This window comes from Odocoileus virginianus, chromosome 13 (genome assembly GCF_023699985.2).
Source record: "Odocoileus virginianus isolate 20LAN1187 ecotype Illinois chromosome 13, Ovbor_1.2, whole genome shotgun sequence".
NCBI lineage: Eukaryota > Metazoa > Chordata > Mammalia > Artiodactyla > Cervidae > Odocoileus > Odocoileus virginianus.
Genome location: NC_069686.1, coordinates 12189635 through 12211082, shown reverse-complemented (window position 1 = coordinate 12211082; position 21448 = coordinate 12189635). Strand labels below are relative to the sequence as shown.

Sequence of the window (21448 nt, the reverse complement as noted above, 5' to 3'; positions counted from 1 at the left end):
GTTTTTCCATGTAGACTTACCAAGCACTTTCACTACGATGGTGTATTCCTTTTTACCACAGCTGTTCTCCAAAGTCAAGATGTATTTTCCTGCATCATATTTGTTCACATTTTCACAGCGCAAGAAGGTGTCAAAGTCAGTGGACTTTATGTCCAGTCCAATCCTTTCTCTTAGATTGACATTTGGCTTAGACCAAGTTATCTTGGGAGGTGGACGTCCTTTTACTGGCACGTACAGTCTCATGGTAACTCCAGCACGCAATATGAGTGTCTTCCTCAAATCAGCATCAAGTTCTCCCTCAGGTGGAACTGTTTAACGTTGGAGTGAAGAAAGTTAGAGTAACGTGTATTTCCAAGGACTGGCCTGATAACTCCTAAAATATGTTTCTGATTTCTAGTTCTTAAAAAAATTCTTAATATAACCCTCAAAACTTTTGCCAACTATCTTAAGGCTCTGTAGTAATTATTGACCTTTCTATTTTCTAGTATCCTATGGGCCAACCCACATTTTCCCTGGAGGATGTGCATCTCCTTCTCTCATGAATCTTACATACTCTTAAACTCTCTGTACATTAGATGACTGATTTTGGGCTTTCTTTATTTCATTGTAGGAAGAAAAGTACACAGTGGGTGAGGTGTAATTCAAAGTAATAGGAGCATTGATTAGGGAGAATAAGTGAATAGAAGAAACGAAGGGAAACGAAATTAAGATGGAGAGGAGTGGGTTAGAAGAGAAAATAAAAACCTAAGAATGATAAATAGCTCACTGCTGCTAAGTCGCTTCAGTCGTGTCCGACTCTGTGCGACCCCATGGGCAGCAGCCCACCAGGCTCCTCTGTCCCTGGGATTTTCTAGGCAAGAATACTGGAGTGGGTTGCCATTTCCTTCTCCGAAATAGCTCACTACTTAGTTTAAAAAAAAAAAAACAAAACTTTTTATTCTCAATAAAATCCATATATTCCATAATCTTTTGAAGACAGGAAATTCTCAGGTAAGTAAGAAAAGCATTTCAAAACCATAAATCACCTTGCCTTCCATTTGGCTTGTCATATAGTACAATAAAGTACCAACCCATCTCTCCTACAACATACTTCTAGAGTTATCAATCCTAAAACTTGTAAATAAATAAATCTACATAGAGGAGTTCTGTATATTCCCTCTTTTAGTATGACTGATGAAAAGAGTTCTGTATCTTTCTCCTGGTAATACTTACTTAAAATGTCCTTGGGACAGTGTTTGTCTGGCACATCACTGGGGTCACTGTATCCAATCTTATTAACAGCATACACGCGGAACTGGTATTCTGTGTTTTCCATTAGGCCGGTGACCTCAAAGCGGGTTTTCTGGAGCTTCTGTGGTAAATTGCACCTCACCCAGTTATCCGAATCAGCTCGTTTTACTTCAACAAGGTAACCAATGATAGGACTGCCACCGTCATAGGCTGGCTTGCCCCATGTTAGGCTCACGGAGCTCCGGGTTGTGTCATATACTTTGGGGAAAGCTGGTGGTCCAGGAGGATCTAGAGATAATAATAGAAAATTTTCATTAAAACCTCATTCCCAGTTGTTGAATGCTGGTTATCACACATCTGTGGGACTCTTCCATGAACACTTACACAGAGGATCTTGGGCATAAACAGCTTTGGAGGCATCGCTGGGTTTGCCAGGTCCAGCCTTGTTGATTGCTATAACTCGGAACTCATATTCTGTGCCTTCTTGGAGACCTGTCGCTTTTATTGTTCTTTCTATCACAGGTTTTCTGTTGACTTTAGTCCAGTTAACTGCGTGGGTTTCCCGCTTTTCAACCAAATAGCCGGTGATGGGGGAGCCGCCATCATCTGCTGGGGGTTTCCAGCTGACGGTCATGTGGTCTTTGGTTACGTTGCTAATAACAGGAGGATCGCAGCGTCCAGGTGGATCTGCAGAGATTAATCGACAGGTTTATGTCCCAGTCTAAAAGGTAACATTTCAAAAGTAGAATGAAAAACTGCAGGAAAACATTCTTACCGTATGGGTTTTTGGCAATTGCTGGCTCAGTTAAGATCGGGTCGCCCACACCGTATTTATTTTCAGCACAAATTCGGAACTGATACTCATGGCCCTCTATCAGTTTCTCCACGCTGCAGCTAGTGATGGGCACGGTAGCAGAGACTTGTGCCCAGTTGGGTCTGCTCGTTTCACGTTTGTCAACAATATAGTTGGTAATTTCTGAGCCTCCATCTTCAAGAGGAGGTTCCCAAGAAAGCATTGCACGATCCGAATACATTTTGTTGATTTTAACGGATGCTGGAGGACCTGGTTTATCTGAAAGATTAAGAAAGAAAAGTTAAGTCTTTCACCCAAACATGTGAAATAGGGGATGAACAGAGTGGAGGACTGGAGACCTGGGCTGCTGTCTTTATACTGTCATTAACTTCTTGTACGACCTTGGAAGTTACTTTTCTCCAGATCTTAATTTCCTCATATCTAAAACTATGTGTCTGGGATATGTGATCTCTAATGGTCTTTTCAGCTGTAAAACACTATTGTCCTGTGTTGAGAATAATTCCATGATGACAAAAGATACATCAAGTTAGGTATCTTTTCTCACATGTTAATTTTGTAAATTCTATGACATCACATTAACCAAAGTGAAGCCTGAGATTCTAGTGAAGTGCTTTAGTTACCTAACACTTTGAGCTTGATAGTGGCTGATTTGGAGCCACTTGGGTTTTCAGCAGTGATGGTGTAGTCCCCTGAGTCTTTCCGGGTCACACTGAACAGCTCCAGGGTGCATAGGTTCCGCTGCATGGCCATCTTGATCCCTTCCGATGGTTTCAGCAGCGTGCCATCCTTCTTCCAAGAGACCGTGGGCTTCGGTTTGCCAAAAACAGTAGCATCCAGGCAAACATTGGTTCCAGCTTTCACGGTAAGCAAAGATTTCATAGCCACACTCAGGTCTATTCTGGGAGGTACTGGAAAGAAGTAAGATAAAGGGATTTAATATACGCAAAGCTATATTATATAATGCTTATTTGTAAAAGTGAGAAATAAATATGCTATCTTTTTCAAGATGGGATTTTCTTAAAGTAACTATTCATTATAAAAGAAATACAAGTTTAATGCCAAAATTTGATAATGCTGACAGTATAAAGAAAAATGTAAAGATATTACCCATCATCCCAGCATCCTTAAAGCTCCACTCATCATTTTGGTGCATTTTGGGGGGGCATCTTTCTGTGCATATGTATGCTTAAAAATATGTGGTCTTTACAGTTCGCTATCTCGCTTTTTAGTTTAACTTGTTATTAAGATTCTCTATAATCATAATTTTTAATGTCTGTATACAAAGTACCTATCATTTTATATGTCCTTATTTTCACAAATGTAGATTTAGTTTTTTATTAGGGGAAACATATATTATGAGTGATGTCTTCCTTTGCCTAGAATGTCCAACAGAATCTTACCACTTTCTGCCATGATAGTTACTGGATCGGAAGGTTCAGAAGGCTGGCTGATATTTACTGCGGTCTTGGCAATTGCTCTGAATTGATACTGAGCATTCTCTTCTAAGTCAGTCACTGTAAACTCTTCCTGAGGAATCTGGTGAGGTGAAGTATTACACCGTATCCACTTATCACCAGGAAGTTTGCAAGCTTCTACGAAATAGCCAATAATTTTGCTGCCTCCGTCATGCTTAGGACGAGCCCAGACAAGAGATACAGTACTCTTGGAAACATCAATGACTTCAGGCTTGCCAGGAGGATCTAGAACCAAAAGAGATATTCTCAGCATTTGTCTTAACACCAGAAATGTTCTATTTCACTGTATCACCCAAAACATATTCCTGAATGGAAATAGTAATGTTTAGAGGTGCCAAGATTTAAATGTGTCCTCATAATACTTAAAAAAAAAAAAAAATTACTCACCAACTGGAGTTCTTGCAGTCACATATTCAGTCGGTTTGCTGGGTGGGCTGGATCCAGCTTTGTTTAGGGCATAGATTCTGAATGAATACTCAAGGCCTTCTACCAGGCCAGCACACGGATATTCAGTTGACCGGACAGGGGTGTCATTGGCTTTCACCCAGAGCAAACTGTTTCTTTCTTTGCGTTCAATCAGGTAGCCGGTAATGGGGCTGCCTCCGTCGCTGTCGGGTCTGTCCCATGCCACAAAGATGCAGTCTTTGTTGACTTTAGTGACGCGCGCGTTCTTGGGTTCACTGGGAACACCTGGAAATGAAGACCAGGGAAGTGTCAGTTTCCAGCCTAAGTAACAGATTAGAAAGAAAACAGTTCAGTTTTTTTGTCCTGAAAGGAACATACCAAATGGGAACTTAGCCAGCATCTTCGGAGATGTGAGAGGCTCTGAAATGCCAAATCGATTCTCAGCACGGACCCGGAAGATGTACTCTTGGCCTGGGATCAGTTTTCCAACCCTGCAGGAAGTTTTTGTCACTGAAGCCAGTGCTGTCACCCAGTCACCTCGGCTCACATCACACTTCTCCACGATGTAATTGGTGATGTTACTGCCTCCGTCCTCCAGAGGAATGTGCCAGGACAGGGAGCAGGCATCGGCGTCGATGTCAGAAATGTCAAACGGAGGCTGCGGGGGTCCAGGAGCGTCTGCGTGAACCGAGAGGAGAGAAAGGTAAGGACAGGAATGGGGCTGGAAAAAATGCTTCTGATCTTCACGTGTGGATGACTGTTTGTCTAATGCTTAACCTACCCATGACGATGACTTTGATTTTCTGAGTGTCTGTCCCAGAGCTGTTCTCTGCAGTAAGGCTGTAGTAGCCGCTATCTTTCCTAGTAACATCTTTTATGATCAGAACTGAAGAATTCTCTGCTTTATGCACAGCCAGGTGGCTGGACGTGACAACATCATCTTCTCCCTTTTTCCATTTACAGACCGGATTAGGCTTTCCATACACATGCGCTTCGATTCGGAGTTTCTTCCCAGCTTTGATAGTAATTTGCTCTGGCATGAGGATCTTGGGTGGCACTAAAAGTAAGATGAAGATACATTAATTTTGTGGGGAGGTTAAATTTTCTCTAATGAGGAACTATACTCGTGTTTTTCAAATGGTGAGTAGCAACCCATTAGAGGTTCCAGTTGATGTTTGCATCACTGCTAATACTTTTTAAAAAGAATGAGACTGATTTGAAAATACCAGAGTCCAGCATACATAATAAGGATGGGTGTTGCTCTAACAAACTTCTTTTTAAAGTTATATATATATGTATGTGTGTACTGTGTCATGATTTAAGGTGTTTTACCATGTGTTGTGGGTGCAAATGTTTTAAAACTGTTATTCTCTACTATATTTCAGGTTTATTTCTGGAATTAGATTCTTCAGGGATAAATGTTTCCATGTCAAAAGAAAATTCTTGTAAACTTTTATCACATGATAAAAATGACTCAGTGACCACTTACACAGCTGTTCTTTGGCTTCGTACACGCCTTCAGCTTCTCTCGGCAAACTGACTCCCACAGCATTTCTGGCTGCTACTCTAAATTTGTATTTCTTCCCTTCCTTGAGGCCAGTGACAACCAGGCTGAGGTCTTTCACCACTGAGTACTCTGTCCAGCGATCTGCAGGCTGCTCCTCTTCCCTGTAACTAACGATGTAGCCGTCGATTTTAGCACCTCCATCACGCAGGGGCGGTAACCAGGCTAATACAGCGCTGTTCTTTGTCATTTCAGTAACCTCGAGTTTCCTGGGGGGATCTGGCTCACCTGGAAGAAAAACGTGATTAAGAGAAAACTGTCCAGGTAGCCAAATCCATCCCTTTGTAATATACATTAATGTTTTCATATGCCACATGCTTCAAAGTATGTGGAAAATGTGGTTCGGGCTGTTGATAGTAAAAAGTGCTCGATAAGGCAGATCTATAAAGTCTTCAGTGAGTGAGTTAGATATTTTTTTGTGCTGTGTAGGTTTCTACGAGTTAAAGCCCTTTAGGGTTTCATTATCTGGTAAATGTTTATTGCCTTGACTTGATTGAAGTCAGGGACTGGGGTTAAGAGAGGGGAGAAAGGATGTGACTTACTTAGAGGGTCCGTCGCAAGCACTGGTTTGGGGACATCTGTTGGGACACCGGGGCCATACTCATTGACAGCAGTCACTCTGAAGAAATACTCTGTCCCAGGGACAAGATTGGTGACATGGAAGCTCGTTTTCTTCACTTCTGGAGTGACTGTCGACCATGTCTTTCTCTCAGCCTCACGTTTCTCCACAATATAATGTGTCACCTGGCTCCCGCCATCATTCTCGGGAGGGGCCCAGGAAATGTGGCATGATGTTTTAGTGACATCCGAAACTTTTAAATCAGACACGGGCCCAGGGGTATCTGTAAAGAACCACAAGATTAGATATGTGAGTTCCCTCAGCCTCCTGATTAACTAAGGAGTTTTGGAAGGGGAGGAAGACAGTTGTTCACCACCCACCTAATACTCTGACATTCACAAACACGGCCTTTTCTCCCGCCGGGTTCACAAGCGTCAAGGAGTATTTTCCTGAGTCGTCACGCGTAGAATTGGGGATGACCAGGAAGGCCATAGTGTCAACCAAATCGACCTGTCCCTTTCTGACCACGTTATCAATACCCACTTTTCTCCAGGTGACCTTAGGGGCTGGTCGCCCTCTCACGATGGCAAATAGTCGGATGGGGCATCCTGCCCTCACGGTGACCAGTTTTCTCATGCTGGCATCCAAGTCAATCTCTGGAGGTTCTACAAATGACACGAAGGCCATTAGTTGACTTCAGAATGTGGGGAAGTCATGTGAGAAGTGAAACAATGAACCAAGTGATAACCTAGGGCCTCACCTAGGATTTCTTTAGGTTTAATAGCATCCTTTAGTTCTGCAGGGCGCCCGATGCCAACTTGGTTTTGGGCACAAACCCTGAACTCGTATTCCTGGTTTTCATCTAAGCTGGTCACGGTGAATTCCATGCGGACAAGTTGCGCTGCAGCATTGCACCTTTTCCAGCCTTCATCTGGTGACATGTCTGCTTTTTTAGGTCTCACTTCCACAACATAGCCAATGATCGGTGCACCACCATCATACACTGGTTTACCCCACCCGAGAGTTATGGAACTTTTGGTTGTATCAACCACTTTGAGATTGGTCGGCGGACCAGGTGGTTCTGAAAGTAAATTATATAAGAATAAATTTACACATGGTTAACCACTACTAGTGATATGTTAATGTATAATTTTATACAGTCTATTCTTAATTAACCACACATAGTACATTCAGTTTCTCAATTGCTAAATAAGTCCTCCTTATTTTCCTTTGCAAATTTAGAATCTACCATTGTTTGTACATTTTAGGTGATTTGGTAAAAGATCTATTTGGAAAAATACTGGCTAAGATAAAGTTTTGATGTTATGGACTTAACTTATTTGTCTAATACCTCTGCATTTGAGATTAAGAGTTGGCATAATACCAGAGAAAAAAAGGAACATCATACCTATGGGGTCTTTTGCCACTACCGGTCTTGACGGCAAGCTTGGTTCTCCAATTCCAACTTCATTTTCTGCCTTGACACGGAACTGATACTCGTGTCCTGGGAGGAGATTCTGTACTTTTAGACGTCTCTCAGGAATTGCACTCTTGTTGACAGGCACCCATCGTGTTGAATGCTTTTCCTTTTTCTCCAAATAGTATCCTGTGATGGACTTTCCACCATCATATTCAGGTGGCGTCCAAACCACGGTCATCTCTTCTTTGCTTACTTTAGTGATTTCTGGGGGGTCAGGGCGACCAGGTTTATCATATTTGGTTTTTGCAATGACTGGCTTAGTTTCTGTTGGAGGTCCTGTGCCTATTTTATTTTCTGCACGGACTCTGAAAATATATTCATTTCCTTCTATGAGACGTGTTACTGTAGTACCAGGGGTTAAGATAGTAGAGGAAAAGGTAGACCAGACCATTCTCTTGCTCTCACATTTTTCTAAAATATAATTTTGGATCTCACAGCCACCATCATCTTCTGGTGGATCCCAGCGAAGAGAACACCTGTCACTACACACATCAGTAATTTTCAGATTTCTTACAGGACCAGGCTTATCCAAAACATTCACAGTGGCAAAGGCCACAAAACTACCAGCTGTGTTAGTTGCTGTAATTACGTATTTACCACTGTCACTTCGCTTTGCTTTAGTGAGAGAAAATTTAGACGAATCACCACTGGTGTCAATCTTGACCCTTGGTGATCTTGTTAAGTCTGTAGCATCTTTGTCCTTGGTCCATGAAACTTCTGGGAACGGTTTGCCTCTAACACCTGCCTCAAGTCGAATGGTATCTCCTGCTTTGACAGTGAGCACACCACTTAATTTCAGATCGAGTACTGGTTTCTGTAAGTCTTCCTTCACAACAACTTCCTCTGTCTTTACCCAGTCACTTTCCCCACCTTCATTCTTTGTTTGCACTCTGAACTCATAAATCTGGTTTTCAACACATTTGTCAACCATGTAGTGGGTTTCTTTAATGCTTCCTTTATGCACTCTTTCCCAATCAGCAGAGCCCTTCAGCCTCCTTTCAACATGATATGATAGATTTGGGCTACCACCATCATAATCAGGCCGCCTCCATTTTAGATAGACAAATGTCTTTCCTTTATCTGCAATATGAAGGTTTTCAGGCTCCCCTGGTCTATCAATAGGGTTAATAGCCAGAATTGGAGTTTTGGTTTCAATGGTTGGCCCAACACCTACTTTATTCTCTGCACAAACTCGGAAATAGTATTCGTTGTTGGCTAAGAGGTTGGCCTTGATTAATCGCTTAGTGACATCTGAGGCGACAATTGACCAGCCTTTCTGATTTGGTTTGCGATATTCCACTATAAAGTTTGTTATTTCTGAGCCACCATTGTCTAGTGGGTTTTCCCAAGAAATTGTACAGTTCTCTTTGGTTACATTGGTGACCTTTAAATTCTGGCAAGGCCCAGGTCTGTCAAGGACATTAACAATAGCAAAACCTTGGGCATGTCCACTGCTGTTCTTGGCTGAGATGATGTACTTGCCATGATCAGCTCTAACAGCTTCTTTAATTTGTAACTCAACACGAGGCAGATCGTGAATTATGTTAACCCGCTTATCTCGGACCAATGCTTTGCCTTCCTTGGACCAAGTTATGTCTGGTTCAGGTCTGCCTTTGACCCGAGCAAGAATGCGGATCGTCTGGCCCACTCTGACGGTGATGACATCACGACAGGTTACATCAAGTTCTACTTCTGGAGGATGAAGGATGTCCTTTGCAATTACAGATTCTGCTAGTTCGCGTGGCTCTCCCTCTCCCACAATGTTAGCTGCCTTTATACGGAATCTGTACTCATTTCCTTCGATGAGTCCAGGTACCCTAAAGGCACACTGCCTAATGAGTTCATCTTTGTTAATCCTGTTCCACTGTGTTGTCCCAGCTTTCTGACATTCTACTACATAGCCCAGAATGGGGCTACCACCATCACTGAGAGGCTTTGTCCATACCAGATCAGCTGATTCTCTGGTCTTGTCTTTCAGCTTAGGATTAATAGGCGGTCCAGGTGGTTTGATGGGCCGGCAAGCTTTTATTGGATCAGAACTTGGGGATGGACCGCTTAGTCCTGCAAGGTTCTCAGCAAAGACTCTAAACTCATATGTATTTCCCTCATAGAGTCCAGTCACTCTGAACTTCAGGTCCGCTACAGGAGTTTTGTTGACTCGCACCCATTTGCCTGTTACTTCTCGACGCTCCAGATAGTAACCAGTTATTGGGCTCCCACCATCAGATTTTGGCAGGGTCCACGCCACTGTTGCAGCGTTTTCAGTAATGTCAGTAACCACTGGTTTACCAGGAGGAGATGGAGGACTAAATTTATGTTTAGCAACAGTAGGTACAGAGTCAAGAGGAGGGCCGATACCAATCTTATTCTCTGCTTTCACTCGGAAGACATATTCATATCCCTTTTGCAGGTGTGGGACTTTCAACTTTGTCTTGCTGCTACCTGAAGAGACCACCCCCCATGTGTCTTTCTTTGTGTCTTTTTTCTCAACGATGTAATTTATCACAGGGCTTCCTCCATCGTCCTTAGGTGGCTGCCATGATATAGTCATATATTCAGGGGTAACTTCCAGGATGTTAATAGGGCCTGTTGGTGGACCAGGAACATCAAGAACAGTAAGATGCACGGCTACTGTTTTGGTGCCAGCTGCATTGGACACTGTGATCTGATATTCCCCAGTGTCTTTCCTTAAGCAGCTCTTAATGGTGAGTACTGATGAGAAGTTGTCCGTTTCAACTGTATAGCGTTCATCTGTTTTAATCTCATTCCCATCGGTTGTCCACTTTGCAGTAGGAATGGGCACACCTCTTATAATGGCAGGGAATCTGACTGTAGTTCCAGCTTTCACCACAAGGCCTTCAATTAATTTCACATCCAGCTCCACGGATGGAGGCACTGGAAAGTAAACATGAGGAAATTAGATTTTGCTTTTGACAATATGGATAATATCACGTATGAATAATTTTAAAAAGAAAGAAAATAGTGCCAATCTAAGATTTACCTAGTTTTTCTTGACATTCTATTGGGATAGTTGTGTCAGGGAGACCAAGACCCACAATGTTTTCAGCTTTTACCCGGAATCTATATGTCTTTCCTTGTTGTAGTCCAGTAACGACACACTCTAAGTTTGTCACGGTCTTGAACTTAATCCAGTCTTGGGTGCCCTCTTCCTGATATTCTACCAAATATCCTGTGATTGGAGAGCCACCATCACGGTCTGGCTTATTCCAAACAAGGGAGACTTCAGTCTTGTCAACATCCACATGGTGTAGGTTCTTGGGTGGCCCTGGGGGATCTTTTCAGAAGAAGTTATGATGAATAAATAATATTCTCAAAGACAGTCAAACAGTACTTTTGTATCCAAAGAGAGCAACTTACGTAGGGGATCCACAGCTTTGATGGGTCTAGGTGTTTCCACAAATGGACCACGTCCATACTGGTTCTCAGCAGCAACTCGGAAGACATACTGACTGCCTTCATTAAGATGTTTAGCCATGTGACTCTTTTTCTTTGATGTAGTGGAAAGAGGTGACCACTGGGCACTGGCAACATCTTTCCTCTCAACCACATAATTTGTAATAACAGAACCACCATCATCCAGGGGTTCCTTCCAAGTAAGGTAACAAGAATCTTTCCTTATTTCACTGACTTCCAGATCTCTAGGTGGCCCAGGCTTATCTGAAAAGTGTTAAATAACACAGCTATGTAAGTGATTTAATCCAGCTAAGAACTCAAAATGTATTGAGTTACTTTTATATGTTATTGCATTAAGTACATCACAAGCACTAAAATTCTTACCTAATACGAGTACTTTAACTGAGACAGTTTTTGAACCAGCTGGATTCTCCACTGTTAAGGAGTAAATTCCACCATCTTCATGGGCAGCATTACGAATTTCAAGCTTGCTGCCAACTGGAGTGACATCAATTCTTGCTTTAGTTGGAGCCTCTCTGTCTTCCTTTTTCCAGGTTACTTTTGGGAACGGCACTCCTTTGATGATGGCACTGAGCCTTAGAGTATCACCAACCCTTATGTGTTGTTCTCTTGCCATGTTGGCATCAAGAATCAACTCGGGGGGTTCTAGAATAAAGAGAATGGTACTTTCAGATTTGCTTTGTTCATGTATTTTACAATTAAGCATAGACAATGAAACCTGTCTTCCTTGCAGAGGCAACTGAGAATGTGTGTACTCACCGAGCCTGTCTTTTACTAGCACTGGCTCAGGAACATGAGCTGGGTCTGACTCGCCAGCTGCATTGACTGCTATTACTCTGAACTTATAGGATTGACCATCCCGAAGACCGGTTACTTTATAGTTAGTTTCAGGACAAGACTCAGGAGTGTGATTGGCTCTTTTCCATTCTTCATCTCCAACTTTCTGGTACTCAACAATGTAACCCAGAATCTTGCTCCCACCATCACGACGTGGTGGCTGCCAGGTTAGATCAACTGAATTACATGTTGTATCTGTTGCTTCAGGATTAACAGGTGGACTTGGTTTAGCTACATAATAAAAGAGAAAACCAAGACAGAGTTAGAATATAGCTGGAAACAAACTCAGATAAAATGAAAGCTGAAAGAATGCTTTAGTACTATACCAATTGGGTCTTTAGCAAAGACTGGTTTGGATGGTGGACTTGGGTCTCCAATACCAATTTCATTTTCTGCAGAAACCCGGAATTCATAGTGACATCCCTCTAGAAGATCAGGAACCCTAAATTTAGTGTATGGATGGATAGGCTCTTTGGTAACTCTAGCCCATCGTTTAGACATAGTTTCTCTCTTTTCCAGGATGTAGTTTGTGATGGGCTTTCCTCCATCATGTGGCTGGTTCCAGGAGACTAATGCAGAGTCTTTGGTAACTTCTGTAACGATTGGCTGGTCAGGTGCATCAGGAACCCCTATAACAAACATTAGCACAATGTGTTAGAGATTTAATTCTTCCTGTTAACAACAGCAGACATTAAATCACTGAAAAGGAATATGATGCATACTGAAGCGATCTTTGGCTTTCATTGAATCAGACACCAGAGGATCACTTATTCCATACAGGTTTTCAGCATGTATCCGGAAAATATAATCTTTTCCTTCAAGCAGTTTAGGAACTTTGCATGTTGTTTTGGCACTTGCAGATATTACAGGCATCCAAACGTCTTTGCCCACCTCCTTCTTCTCAATAATGTAATTGGTAATTTCACTGCCTCCGTCATCTAAAGGCGGCTTCCAAGAGATAACCATGTAATCTTTTGTCACCTCATCAAAAATAACTGGTCCTACTGGTGGTCCAGGACGGTCTGAATAAAAGAAAAAAAAAAAAAAACACAGCACAAAATGTTATTTCCACTTCTGCTTTGGAAAGAACAGAATATTTCTAATACTTGCTAAATAATACTTACCAACAACATTAACTTGACAGACACCCTTCCTGGAGCCTGTACTGTTCTCCACAACCACACAGTATTTGCCAGAATCTGAACGCTTGGCCTTGAGCTTCTCTAGAGCAAGCGTCGTCGGGGTGGTCTTTATATGAGTGCGGTCATCTTCCAGCACATCAGCTTCATCTTTGAACCAAGAAACTTTAGGCTTTGGTTTGCCTGAGTAACGGCCAGTGAGGGCAAAAGCTTCACCAACTCGAACTGTGAGCTTATCTCTGAAGTCGAGATCAAGCGTTGGAGGAGCTGAAATGTATAATGATAACAGCAAGTCAGTCTGGCTGATGTCTTACAGTAAATCTGTATGTGTACAAGTTTTCAAAGTGTAAGCTGCATTTGACACATACCCAGCTCATCCTTGCAAGTGATTGGCTTGGTGCAAAATGATGGTTTGCCTTGTCCAACAATATTGACAGCACTGACACGGTACTCATAGGTATCACCTTCTTTTAAGCCTTTCACAGTGTATTTCCTGCTCATCAAGTTGTCAGTTGTAACTTTGTGGAACTTCTCAGTTCCAATGAGACGGCTTTCCAGGACATAGTTGATAATTTCGGATCCGCCATCATACTTAGGGGGATTCCAAGTCAAAGTGACAGACTCTTTGGTAACTTCTTTGACTTCCAGGTCTTCAGGACGCTCTGGTACAGCTGCAAGTGTGGAGTGACAGTGAGACAAATGTTAAAAATCTAGGAGAATGTGGTAAGTACTACTTTCTGAGGACTGCATTTAAACATTAAACTATTTGTTTGATAAGTAACAAAAGATATCTCATCATAAAATGAGTAGCTAAAAGGGATCCAATGCAGTCTGATTTCCAGATGACAAAATAGAGGTTCATTGAGACCAGATAATTCAGGAAAGTTCTCCAGAGCTGGTAGTTTTAGAGTTAGGAAACTACTTCATGTTTATGCCATTAAGTGAAAATTTTAAAAGTGCAGTATTATATGGAAGGATCTGAGGAATATGTATTCCCATAATCTCTTTCACAGTCACATTCAAATAGAACCAACATCAGATACTGAGTATTTGTCAGATGAAATGTTTGGCATTTATTTATACACCTATTTTGTCACAACAGCCTTTGATTAAATGAAGAAGTGATTAAGGATGAAATAGTTTTAAACTGTACTTACTGATTGGATCTCTTATGACAAGTGCATCTGTGGTCTCAACAAATGGGCCCATGCCAATACTATTTTCAGCCGCAATTCGGAAAAAGTAGGCTTTTCCTTGAATGAGACCCTGGACAGTAGCATTTTGTCGGGTAACTGTGTATGTCACTGGGGTCCATGCTTTGCGGTCAGCTTCCCGCTTTTCAATGACATAGTTGGTGATGGGAGAGCCCCCATCATCTTCTGGTGAGAACCATGTCAGCTTGCAGGAGTCATTGGTCAGGTTGTGAGCCAGGAATGGTATTCCAACAGGACCTGGTACATCTAGAAATAAGAGGGGAAGGTTTCTACTTGTTTGACTTCAATGAACTACAGGGCTCAATATTTGTTACCCTCTGTTTTTAGAAGGGAGACAAAAATACTGTTACGAAAAAAGTAAGATTTTGTGTTTATTGAGTTTTTTTTTTCTTTCTTTCCTGGTGTCTATATTCAACCATATTTTAAAATAACGTAAGTTTGCAGTAGTTACTGATTGCCCCTGCTTTAACGGAGACTTATGAAACAGCTTTATATATATACACACACGTATATAAAAATTTTTAGTAATTTGTGAGTCAGATAAGAAGGTGATGTTGGGAGGAAAGTGCACAGAGGGAGACAGGAGAAGGGTGAGGAGCGACATGACTATTTTTTGTGTTTAGTTTACTTTCCAGAAGGAAAAGCGCGGGGAGAGAATTTTTTCAGGGTGATCAGTGAATCTGAGTAGCACAGAAGACCCCAAATCTCAGAATGACCAGTGAGAGGGTTGCAGTTTAACCTGGAAATACACCAGTTCATAAAGTAACAGCCATTGGACAGAAGAATTGCTCAATGAGATTATTTCTTCATGACATTTTCATTAATAAAAACAAACCGGTTTCACAATATGAATTATGCTCAATAAAGAACTGGTTATTTTAACATAAGAATTGGGTGTTTGGAGTATGGCTAAGCCTAGAGAAATGCTGAGAGAGAGATCTGAGTGAGAAGGCTTCACTTTCTGAGGAAATCACTGGAAGACAGCAGTCAGAGAGAGGCCAGAACAAGCCCTGCAGAGTTCAACTCGATATTCAGGGACTAGAAATGCAATATTGATAACCCAGTATGATGCTTCTCTTTGATTAGAATGCAGACAGCTTCAAAGGGATTTTTGCATCATTATAATAAATAGCAGGTCCTATGTGGAGAAGGAAACAGCAACCCACTCCAGTATTCATGCCTGGAAAATCCCACAGACCTGGTGGGCTACAGTCCATGGGGTTGCAAAGAGTCGGACACGACTGGGCGACTTCACTTCACTTCATGATATGAAAAATGGTCAACCTTATTAGCAAACTGTTAAACATTCTTGGACATTTGCAAGAAAGTTGCTTTTATGAAGACTATATAATAATACAGTAAATGCTCCATGGCTAATTCATGTCAATGTATGACAAAAAACACTACAATATTGTAAAGTAATTAGCCTCCAACTAATAAAAATAAATGAAAAAAAATAATACAGTAAATGCTTATGGTAGCATGCTATATAAAAAAGGCAGCATACAGGACTTCATAGTAGGGATACAGCCATGTTAAAGTATATATTAGATAAATAGTAAGGAGGGAATTTTTAAAAAAGCTAATAGAGGTCAATGGGATTGTGGGTAATTTTTCTTATTTTCCGAAATATTTGTAATATAGTTTTCTTAATAGTACATCTTTCTTGTAGAGGAAATAAAATGTTATTTTTAAAAGATGTGTGGACAAACCGAGTTTTTACCTAATACATCAACAATAATTGTCTTCTTTCTTTCCCCTGCTGCATTTTTAGCAAGAAGAGAATAGACGCCTTGGTGGGTCCTCTGGCAATTCTTGATGACCATGGATGAGCTGATGGCTGTGCTCTCAATGGTGGCCTCTTGAGGTAAAGCTCTTTCATTCATGTTCCAGGTAACAGTTGGAGGAGGCTTTCCAGACACATAGGCAATGATCCGAATCACTCCTCCAGCATGGACCACAATTCTATCTCTGACGCTGGCATCTAACTGAAGGTCAGGTAATTCTGGAAAACAATTTAAAAATAGTCAGTGTGCTTTTCTTTCCAATCTAAAATGCGAACATTGATAAAATAATAGAAACATCAGTAATTACCAAGTCTGTCCTTCATTTCAATGGCATCTGTGACTTCTCCAGGTTCTCCAATGCCGGCAATGTTGACTGCTCTAACTCTAAATCTGTAGAATGCTCCTTCTTTCAATCCTGTCACAACAAGTTTTGTTCCTCTCACTTCTTTATCTTTAGCCTAGGGAAAAATCACAGGCATTTTATAATCAGAATACACTGTGTGATATGCGTGCTCAGTTAGGTCTGACTTTTTGTGACCTTATGGACTGTAGCCTGCCAGGCTCCTCTGTCCATGGGATTTTCCAGGCAAGAATACTGGAGGGGGTTGCCTTTCCTCCTCTAGGGAGTCTTCCCAACCTAAGGATCTAACCCGTTGTCTCTTACGTCTCCTGCCTAGGAAGTGGATTCTTTACCACTGTGCTACCTGGGAAGCCCCTGGAATACAGTAATGCTTTCTTATCTGTGGTTTTATTTTCTGTGGTTTCATTTACCACAGAAGTCATTGGGAATCTGAAAACACTAAATGGAAAAAAGTTTCCACAAATACTCAATTGATCAGTTTTAAACTGAGTTCCATTCTGAGCAATATAATGATATCTTGGGTCATCCTATTCCACCTCTGCTTGGGAAGTGAACCACCTGGCTTTCCTGGGGCTCGGTGGTAAAGAATCCGCCTGCCAATGCAGGAGACACAGGTTTGATCCCTGAGTCAAGAAGATCTGGAAAGGAAATGGCAACCCCCTCCAGTATTCTTGTCTGGGAAACCCCATTTACAGGGAAGCCTGGTGGGCTATAGTCCATAGGATCATAAAGAGTCGGACATGACTTAGCAATTAAACAACATCCCTTAAACAACAATAACCTGCCCATTAGTAAAAGAAAAACCATAGTATATAGACAGAGCTCAGTACCATCCTTGGTTTCAAGCATCCACTGGGGGTCTCAGAATGTATCCCTTGGGGATAGAAGGGGACTACTGTAGTTTTTGTTTTAATAGCCTTCCAAAGTGTAACAACAGCATATTTACTCTTTGGGAAAATTGTTGTCAATTTAGGTTTAATGCATCAGATATTATAGGTAAATATTGAATGGAAGCAATTATGCTTTAAAATATTGTCAAATGATTGCAAAAACTGTACTGTACTGTACTTATTCCACTTTTTAAAGCTTTAGAGCCAAAAGGTTCATAATAATAAAACTGAAGTTTTTTGTAATTTATTTTTAATTGAAGGATAATTGCTTTAAGGACAAATTTTGATTAAATTTTTTATATAAGATGTCTGGATTATCAGTTAAACTATTTTTCTGATTTCTTAATTAAAAAAATACAAGTAAGAATAAATGGGATTGAGAATAACTATACATGTTCAGTTTATTTACAGTTTATTTTCAGTTTATTTATGTTCAGTTTATTTATTTCCATCATGCCAAGTTTAGCTACCTTTTCCCATTCTTCTTTTCCTTCTTCTTTATATTCAACGATATATCCTGTTACTCTGGACCCACCATCTTTTAGTGGGGGAGACCACTCCAGATCCGCAGATGATTTAGTCCAGTCTGTAACTTTGGGAAATGGAGGGCCAGGAGGTGCTGGAAAGAACCAGTAGACATTATTCTTGACTTTTCCATGGTACTTTTGGGAAGAAAAAAAAAAAGGAATGGTTTGAAGGCTTACCAATTGGATCTCTAGCAGTCGTTGGGTCTGATGGCAGACTTGCTGGCCCCACACCGGCAGCATTGATGGCGTATACTCGGAATTGATAATCAGAACCTTCAATGAGACCAGTCACTTTGTAAGAAACACCCAAAGTCATGGCTTTGATAGGATCTCGGTTAACTCTCTTCCATCTCTTTGAAGTGGCGTCTTTCATTTCTAGCCAGTATCCGGTCACAGGAGAGCCTCCGTCGTATTCTGGCTCTTCCCAGTTGACAGTCATGGAGTTTCGAGTCACACTGCTAACTGTTGGTTTATCTGGTGCTCCAGGGACAGCTGTGACAAAAATCACAGTGATTTATAAGAAATTATGAAAAACAAAGACAATAATGACTTTGAATGTGAAATATGTGATACTTACAGAAGAGGTTTCTCGCTGTTTCAGGTTCGCTGTCAAGGGGCTCCCCAATGCCGTATTTATTCTGGGCCATGATTCGGAATACATAGTCATGGCCTTCTAGCAACTTGGGAATTGTGTACGTGCATTCTTTGGGCTCACTGGAGACATGCACCCATGTCTTCCTGTTAGCTTCTCTTTTCTCAATTACATAGTTTGTAATCTTAGACCCACCATCGTCTAGAGGTGGAAGCCAAGATAATGTCATTTGATCTGCTGAAATAGATTCGAACTTTATTGGTCCCACTGGAGGGCCAGGGCGACCTAAAATGGTTTTAAAAAAGAAAAGCTTTTAAGGGAAAGATCTTAAAACCAAATATTACGTTTATGAACAGAAAGTCATGTAGTTTTAATAAAATCATGTCATCTTTACCAAGGACATTCAGTCTCATTTCCTTTGATGCTGTTCCCAGATTATTCACAGCTGTGATGGTGTATAAGGCAGTGTCACTCCTGCGAGACTGTGGAATCACTAGGGTGCAAGTATCATCCACCACCAGTTTGTTGATATGGGTATCATAGACAACAGGTTCTTTGTTATCAGGCTTCTTTGGAGGAGCTTTAAACCAGGTTAGTGTCGGAAATGGCACACCTTTAATTTTGGCCACAATGTTAACATCAGTTCCTTCTTCAACCTCCATGAATTCTTTTAGCTCAATTGCAGGTGGGCCTAGATTATTAAAAAAAAAAAAAAAAGTTGTCATTAGAAACATAAAACACTAAAGGATCGGAAGTATTGAATAGAATTCATAAAGAACAGATCTGTCTTCAGCTAATTTGTACCAGTTTGGGGGACAGGCATAGGTGGTCATCATCCTTTATTGACCTATATTTAGCTATGTATCAGCTATTGCCTCTCTCCTACCTGGAATCATTATGATTGTAGATACTGAAAAAGGGCAGAGAGAAGTGAAACTGTAGTAAGTAGTTTAGGCTTGGGAGTTCTTTTATGATATTCCCTAATATTCAGAGTAATGAGGGGACCTATTTTGTTCTGAGATGAATTTTCCTTTTAAGAAATACAACTGCTAGTAGAGGCAGAGCAATTTCCCCTTTTTCATGAATTTAGTATAAGAATATGCAAAGTGGGCGGTGACTACCACTTTCCTAAGTTTAGAAGAGAGAACTAACAAATACACAGCAGTAAAGATGGTAACAATAATTACAGGAAGAATTATTAGCATAGTTCTGTGGATATTTTCTCTCTTAAAACGGATGTGTCTTTTTCTCAAACAGAGAAAAGTCAATATAGTTTTAATAAAACCCATGTAATCTTAACTCAAGGACACTCAGAGTCCTCTCCTTTGATGCTGTTCTCAGATTATTCATGGTTATCATGATATGTGAGCAAGTTTCTTTTTCTCAAGTAGAGAGAAAGAGACATGACTGTGAATATAAATGTGCCCTGGCAGTTGCTAAGCAAATAACTGGTTACTTTTTGCCCCTTTTGAGGAGCATGCAGAGGAACTGTTTTATCTACTGGTAAGTAAAACAGCCTGCTGTGGAGAAAAATCAGAGTAAGGAAATTCTACACGGTATCTCCTTTTAGTAAAGGAAAGGTAAAATATGCAAGGAAATGAGATAATTCCGTGGGAGCTGAGTGATTAGGTAACAGGCCCCGTGTCCAGACTCAACCCATGGGAGCTTCCAATGCACAGAGACATCTTTTTACTTTGGATTTTTGAGTATCTAGGAAGGCATCCATAAAGAGGACCTTCTCCAATCACATGTTGGTACATACATGTCTGGTCTTTGATGATCACGGGGCCAACAGTGGCTGAAGGTTTGCTGACTCCTGCAGCATTGACGGCTTTGACTCTGAATTCGTACTCCCCACCCTCGACGAGGTCTTCCACGGTAAATTCCAGTTCTTCCACATCACGCTTATTGCACTGTCTCCATGCTTCTTTCTTTGTCCCAGTAGGATCCCATGCAAGGCACTCAACAATATAGTGGGTGACAGGGGAGCCCCCGTCATTCTTCGGGGGTTTCCATGATAGGTGTACGGTATTCTTTGTTACGAGGCCAATCTTCAGTTTAATAGGGGGATCAGGAGGATCTTTAAAAATAAAGTATGAATCGTTTATAATAATACATTTCAGGTTTAGGAAGCTAATTTAATCTTTGACTTAAAAACTTACATATCGGGTCTCTGGCAGTGGTCCTCTGAATCGTTTCCGCAGGAGCACCAACACCAAAACGGTTTTCTGCCCGCACGCGGAAGAAATATTCCTGTCCAGAGATGAGGTCAGGGACGACAAATGAGGTGCTTCCACAGTTGGGATTGACTTTAGTCCAAGCTTTTCCGTCAATAGTCCTCTTCTCAATAACATAGCCTTTGATCCTGTCTCCTCCGTCATCATCCGGCATCTTCCATGAAAGTCTGCAACTGCCCCTTGTGATGTCACTGACTTTCAGATCTTTGGGTGGCCCTGGTACATCTGTTGGATGCAAATCACAATGTAAACAGTGCTATCTTGTTTAAAATAATTTGCTCTTATTCCATAATAACTTTCAAAGCCTTTCTTACCCATGACTTTAACTCTGCAATTTGCAGTCTTTTGTCCTGCTTTATTCTTGGCTGTGATGCTGTATTTGCCTGAATGAGATCGTTTACATTCCGGAATAATAATTACTGATGAGTTTTCAGCAGTCTCCAGCTGTACAAAGAAAACAGTAGTGATACAATGAATGAAGTAATGGCAGTATTGAAGTCAATCAGATTCTGAAATCATTTCAATTTTCTTTTTTCTTACCTGTGCATCTTCAGGTATATCGTGAACCCCATCCTATTAGAAAATAAGATAGTCAGTTATAGTGTAAATATTCCTTAGAGTGAGTCAGTGGGAAATGCAGAAAATTATAATTTTCTTACCTTCATTGCCTTCTTTGCCTTTCCATCAAATTCCCAAGATGATTTTGGTGTTGGGCGTCCCTTAACGACGGCAGGAATCCTAATCTGTGTGCCGGCTTGACAAATCAGACAGTCTCGTGCTCCAATGTCAATGAAAACTTCTGGTACCTCTGTAATACCATGGATAATATAACAGGATTTAGCTCACCTTTTCCAAAAAAGTAACTGACACATCTTCAGTAAATGAATCAATTTCATAATGAG

The 21448-nt window shown here is 41.1% G+C and overlaps 1 protein-coding gene and 1 long non-coding RNA gene across 20 annotated transcripts in view; one reads left to right on the top strand and one right to left on the bottom strand.

Moving 5' to 3' along the window:
* The window catches only part of LOC139038032 (uncharacterized), an 89685-nt gene extending 83786 nt beyond the window's left edge, over positions 1–5899 (top strand). Inside the window, exons 7-8 of the long non-coding RNA XR_011490927.1 lie at positions 1753–4627; positions 5684–5899. This is a non-coding gene — a long non-coding RNA (uncharacterized lncRNA). The remainder of the gene's footprint in view (positions 1–1752; positions 4628–5683) is intronic.
* The window catches only part of TTN (titin), a 274540-nt gene that overhangs the window by 54337 nt on the left and 198755 nt on the right, over positions 1–21448 (bottom strand). For all 19 annotated transcript variants that reach the window (XM_070475948.1, XM_070475949.1, XM_070475950.1 and 16 more), the window contains 34 exons: positions 21206–21354; positions 21087–21119; positions 20861–20990; positions 20472–20771; positions 20072–20389; positions 18704–19000; positions 18295–18594; positions 17895–18209; positions 17661–17809; positions 16247–16397; positions 15876–16157; positions 14096–14398; positions 13307–13609; positions 12924–13205; positions 12522–12821; positions 12126–12428; positions 11722–12030; positions 11326–11607; positions 10906–11205; positions 10529–10822; positions 7456–10422; positions 6808–7128; positions 6428–6712; positions 6031–6330; positions 5414–5716; positions 4706–4981; positions 4303–4602; positions 3907–4209; positions 3445–3744; positions 2665–2952; positions 2006–2302; positions 1615–1917; positions 1213–1518; positions 21–308 (listed from right to left, as the gene is read on the bottom strand). In XM_070475948.1, coding sequence (XP_070332049.1) covers positions 21–308; positions 1213–1518; positions 1615–1917; positions 2006–2302; positions 2665–2952; positions 3445–3744; positions 3907–4209; positions 4303–4602; positions 4706–4981; positions 5414–5716; positions 6031–6330; positions 6428–6712; positions 6808–7128; positions 7456–10422; positions 10529–10822; positions 10906–11205; positions 11326–11607; positions 11722–12030; positions 12126–12428; positions 12522–12821; positions 12924–13205; positions 13307–13609; positions 14096–14398; positions 15876–16157; positions 16247–16397; positions 17661–17809; positions 17895–18209; positions 18295–18594; positions 18704–19000; positions 20072–20389; positions 20472–20771; positions 20861–20990; positions 21087–21119; positions 21206–21354 — 11937 coding nt within the window. The remainder of the gene's footprint in view (positions 1–20; positions 309–1212; positions 1519–1614; positions 1918–2005; positions 2303–2664; positions 2953–3444; positions 3745–3906; positions 4210–4302; positions 4603–4705; positions 4982–5413; positions 5717–6030; positions 6331–6427; positions 6713–6807; positions 7129–7455; positions 10423–10528; positions 10823–10905; positions 11206–11325; positions 11608–11721; positions 12031–12125; positions 12429–12521; positions 12822–12923; positions 13206–13306; positions 13610–14095; positions 14399–15875; positions 16158–16246; positions 16398–17660; positions 17810–17894; positions 18210–18294; positions 18595–18703; positions 19001–20071; positions 20390–20471; positions 20772–20860; positions 20991–21086; positions 21120–21205; positions 21355–21448) is intronic.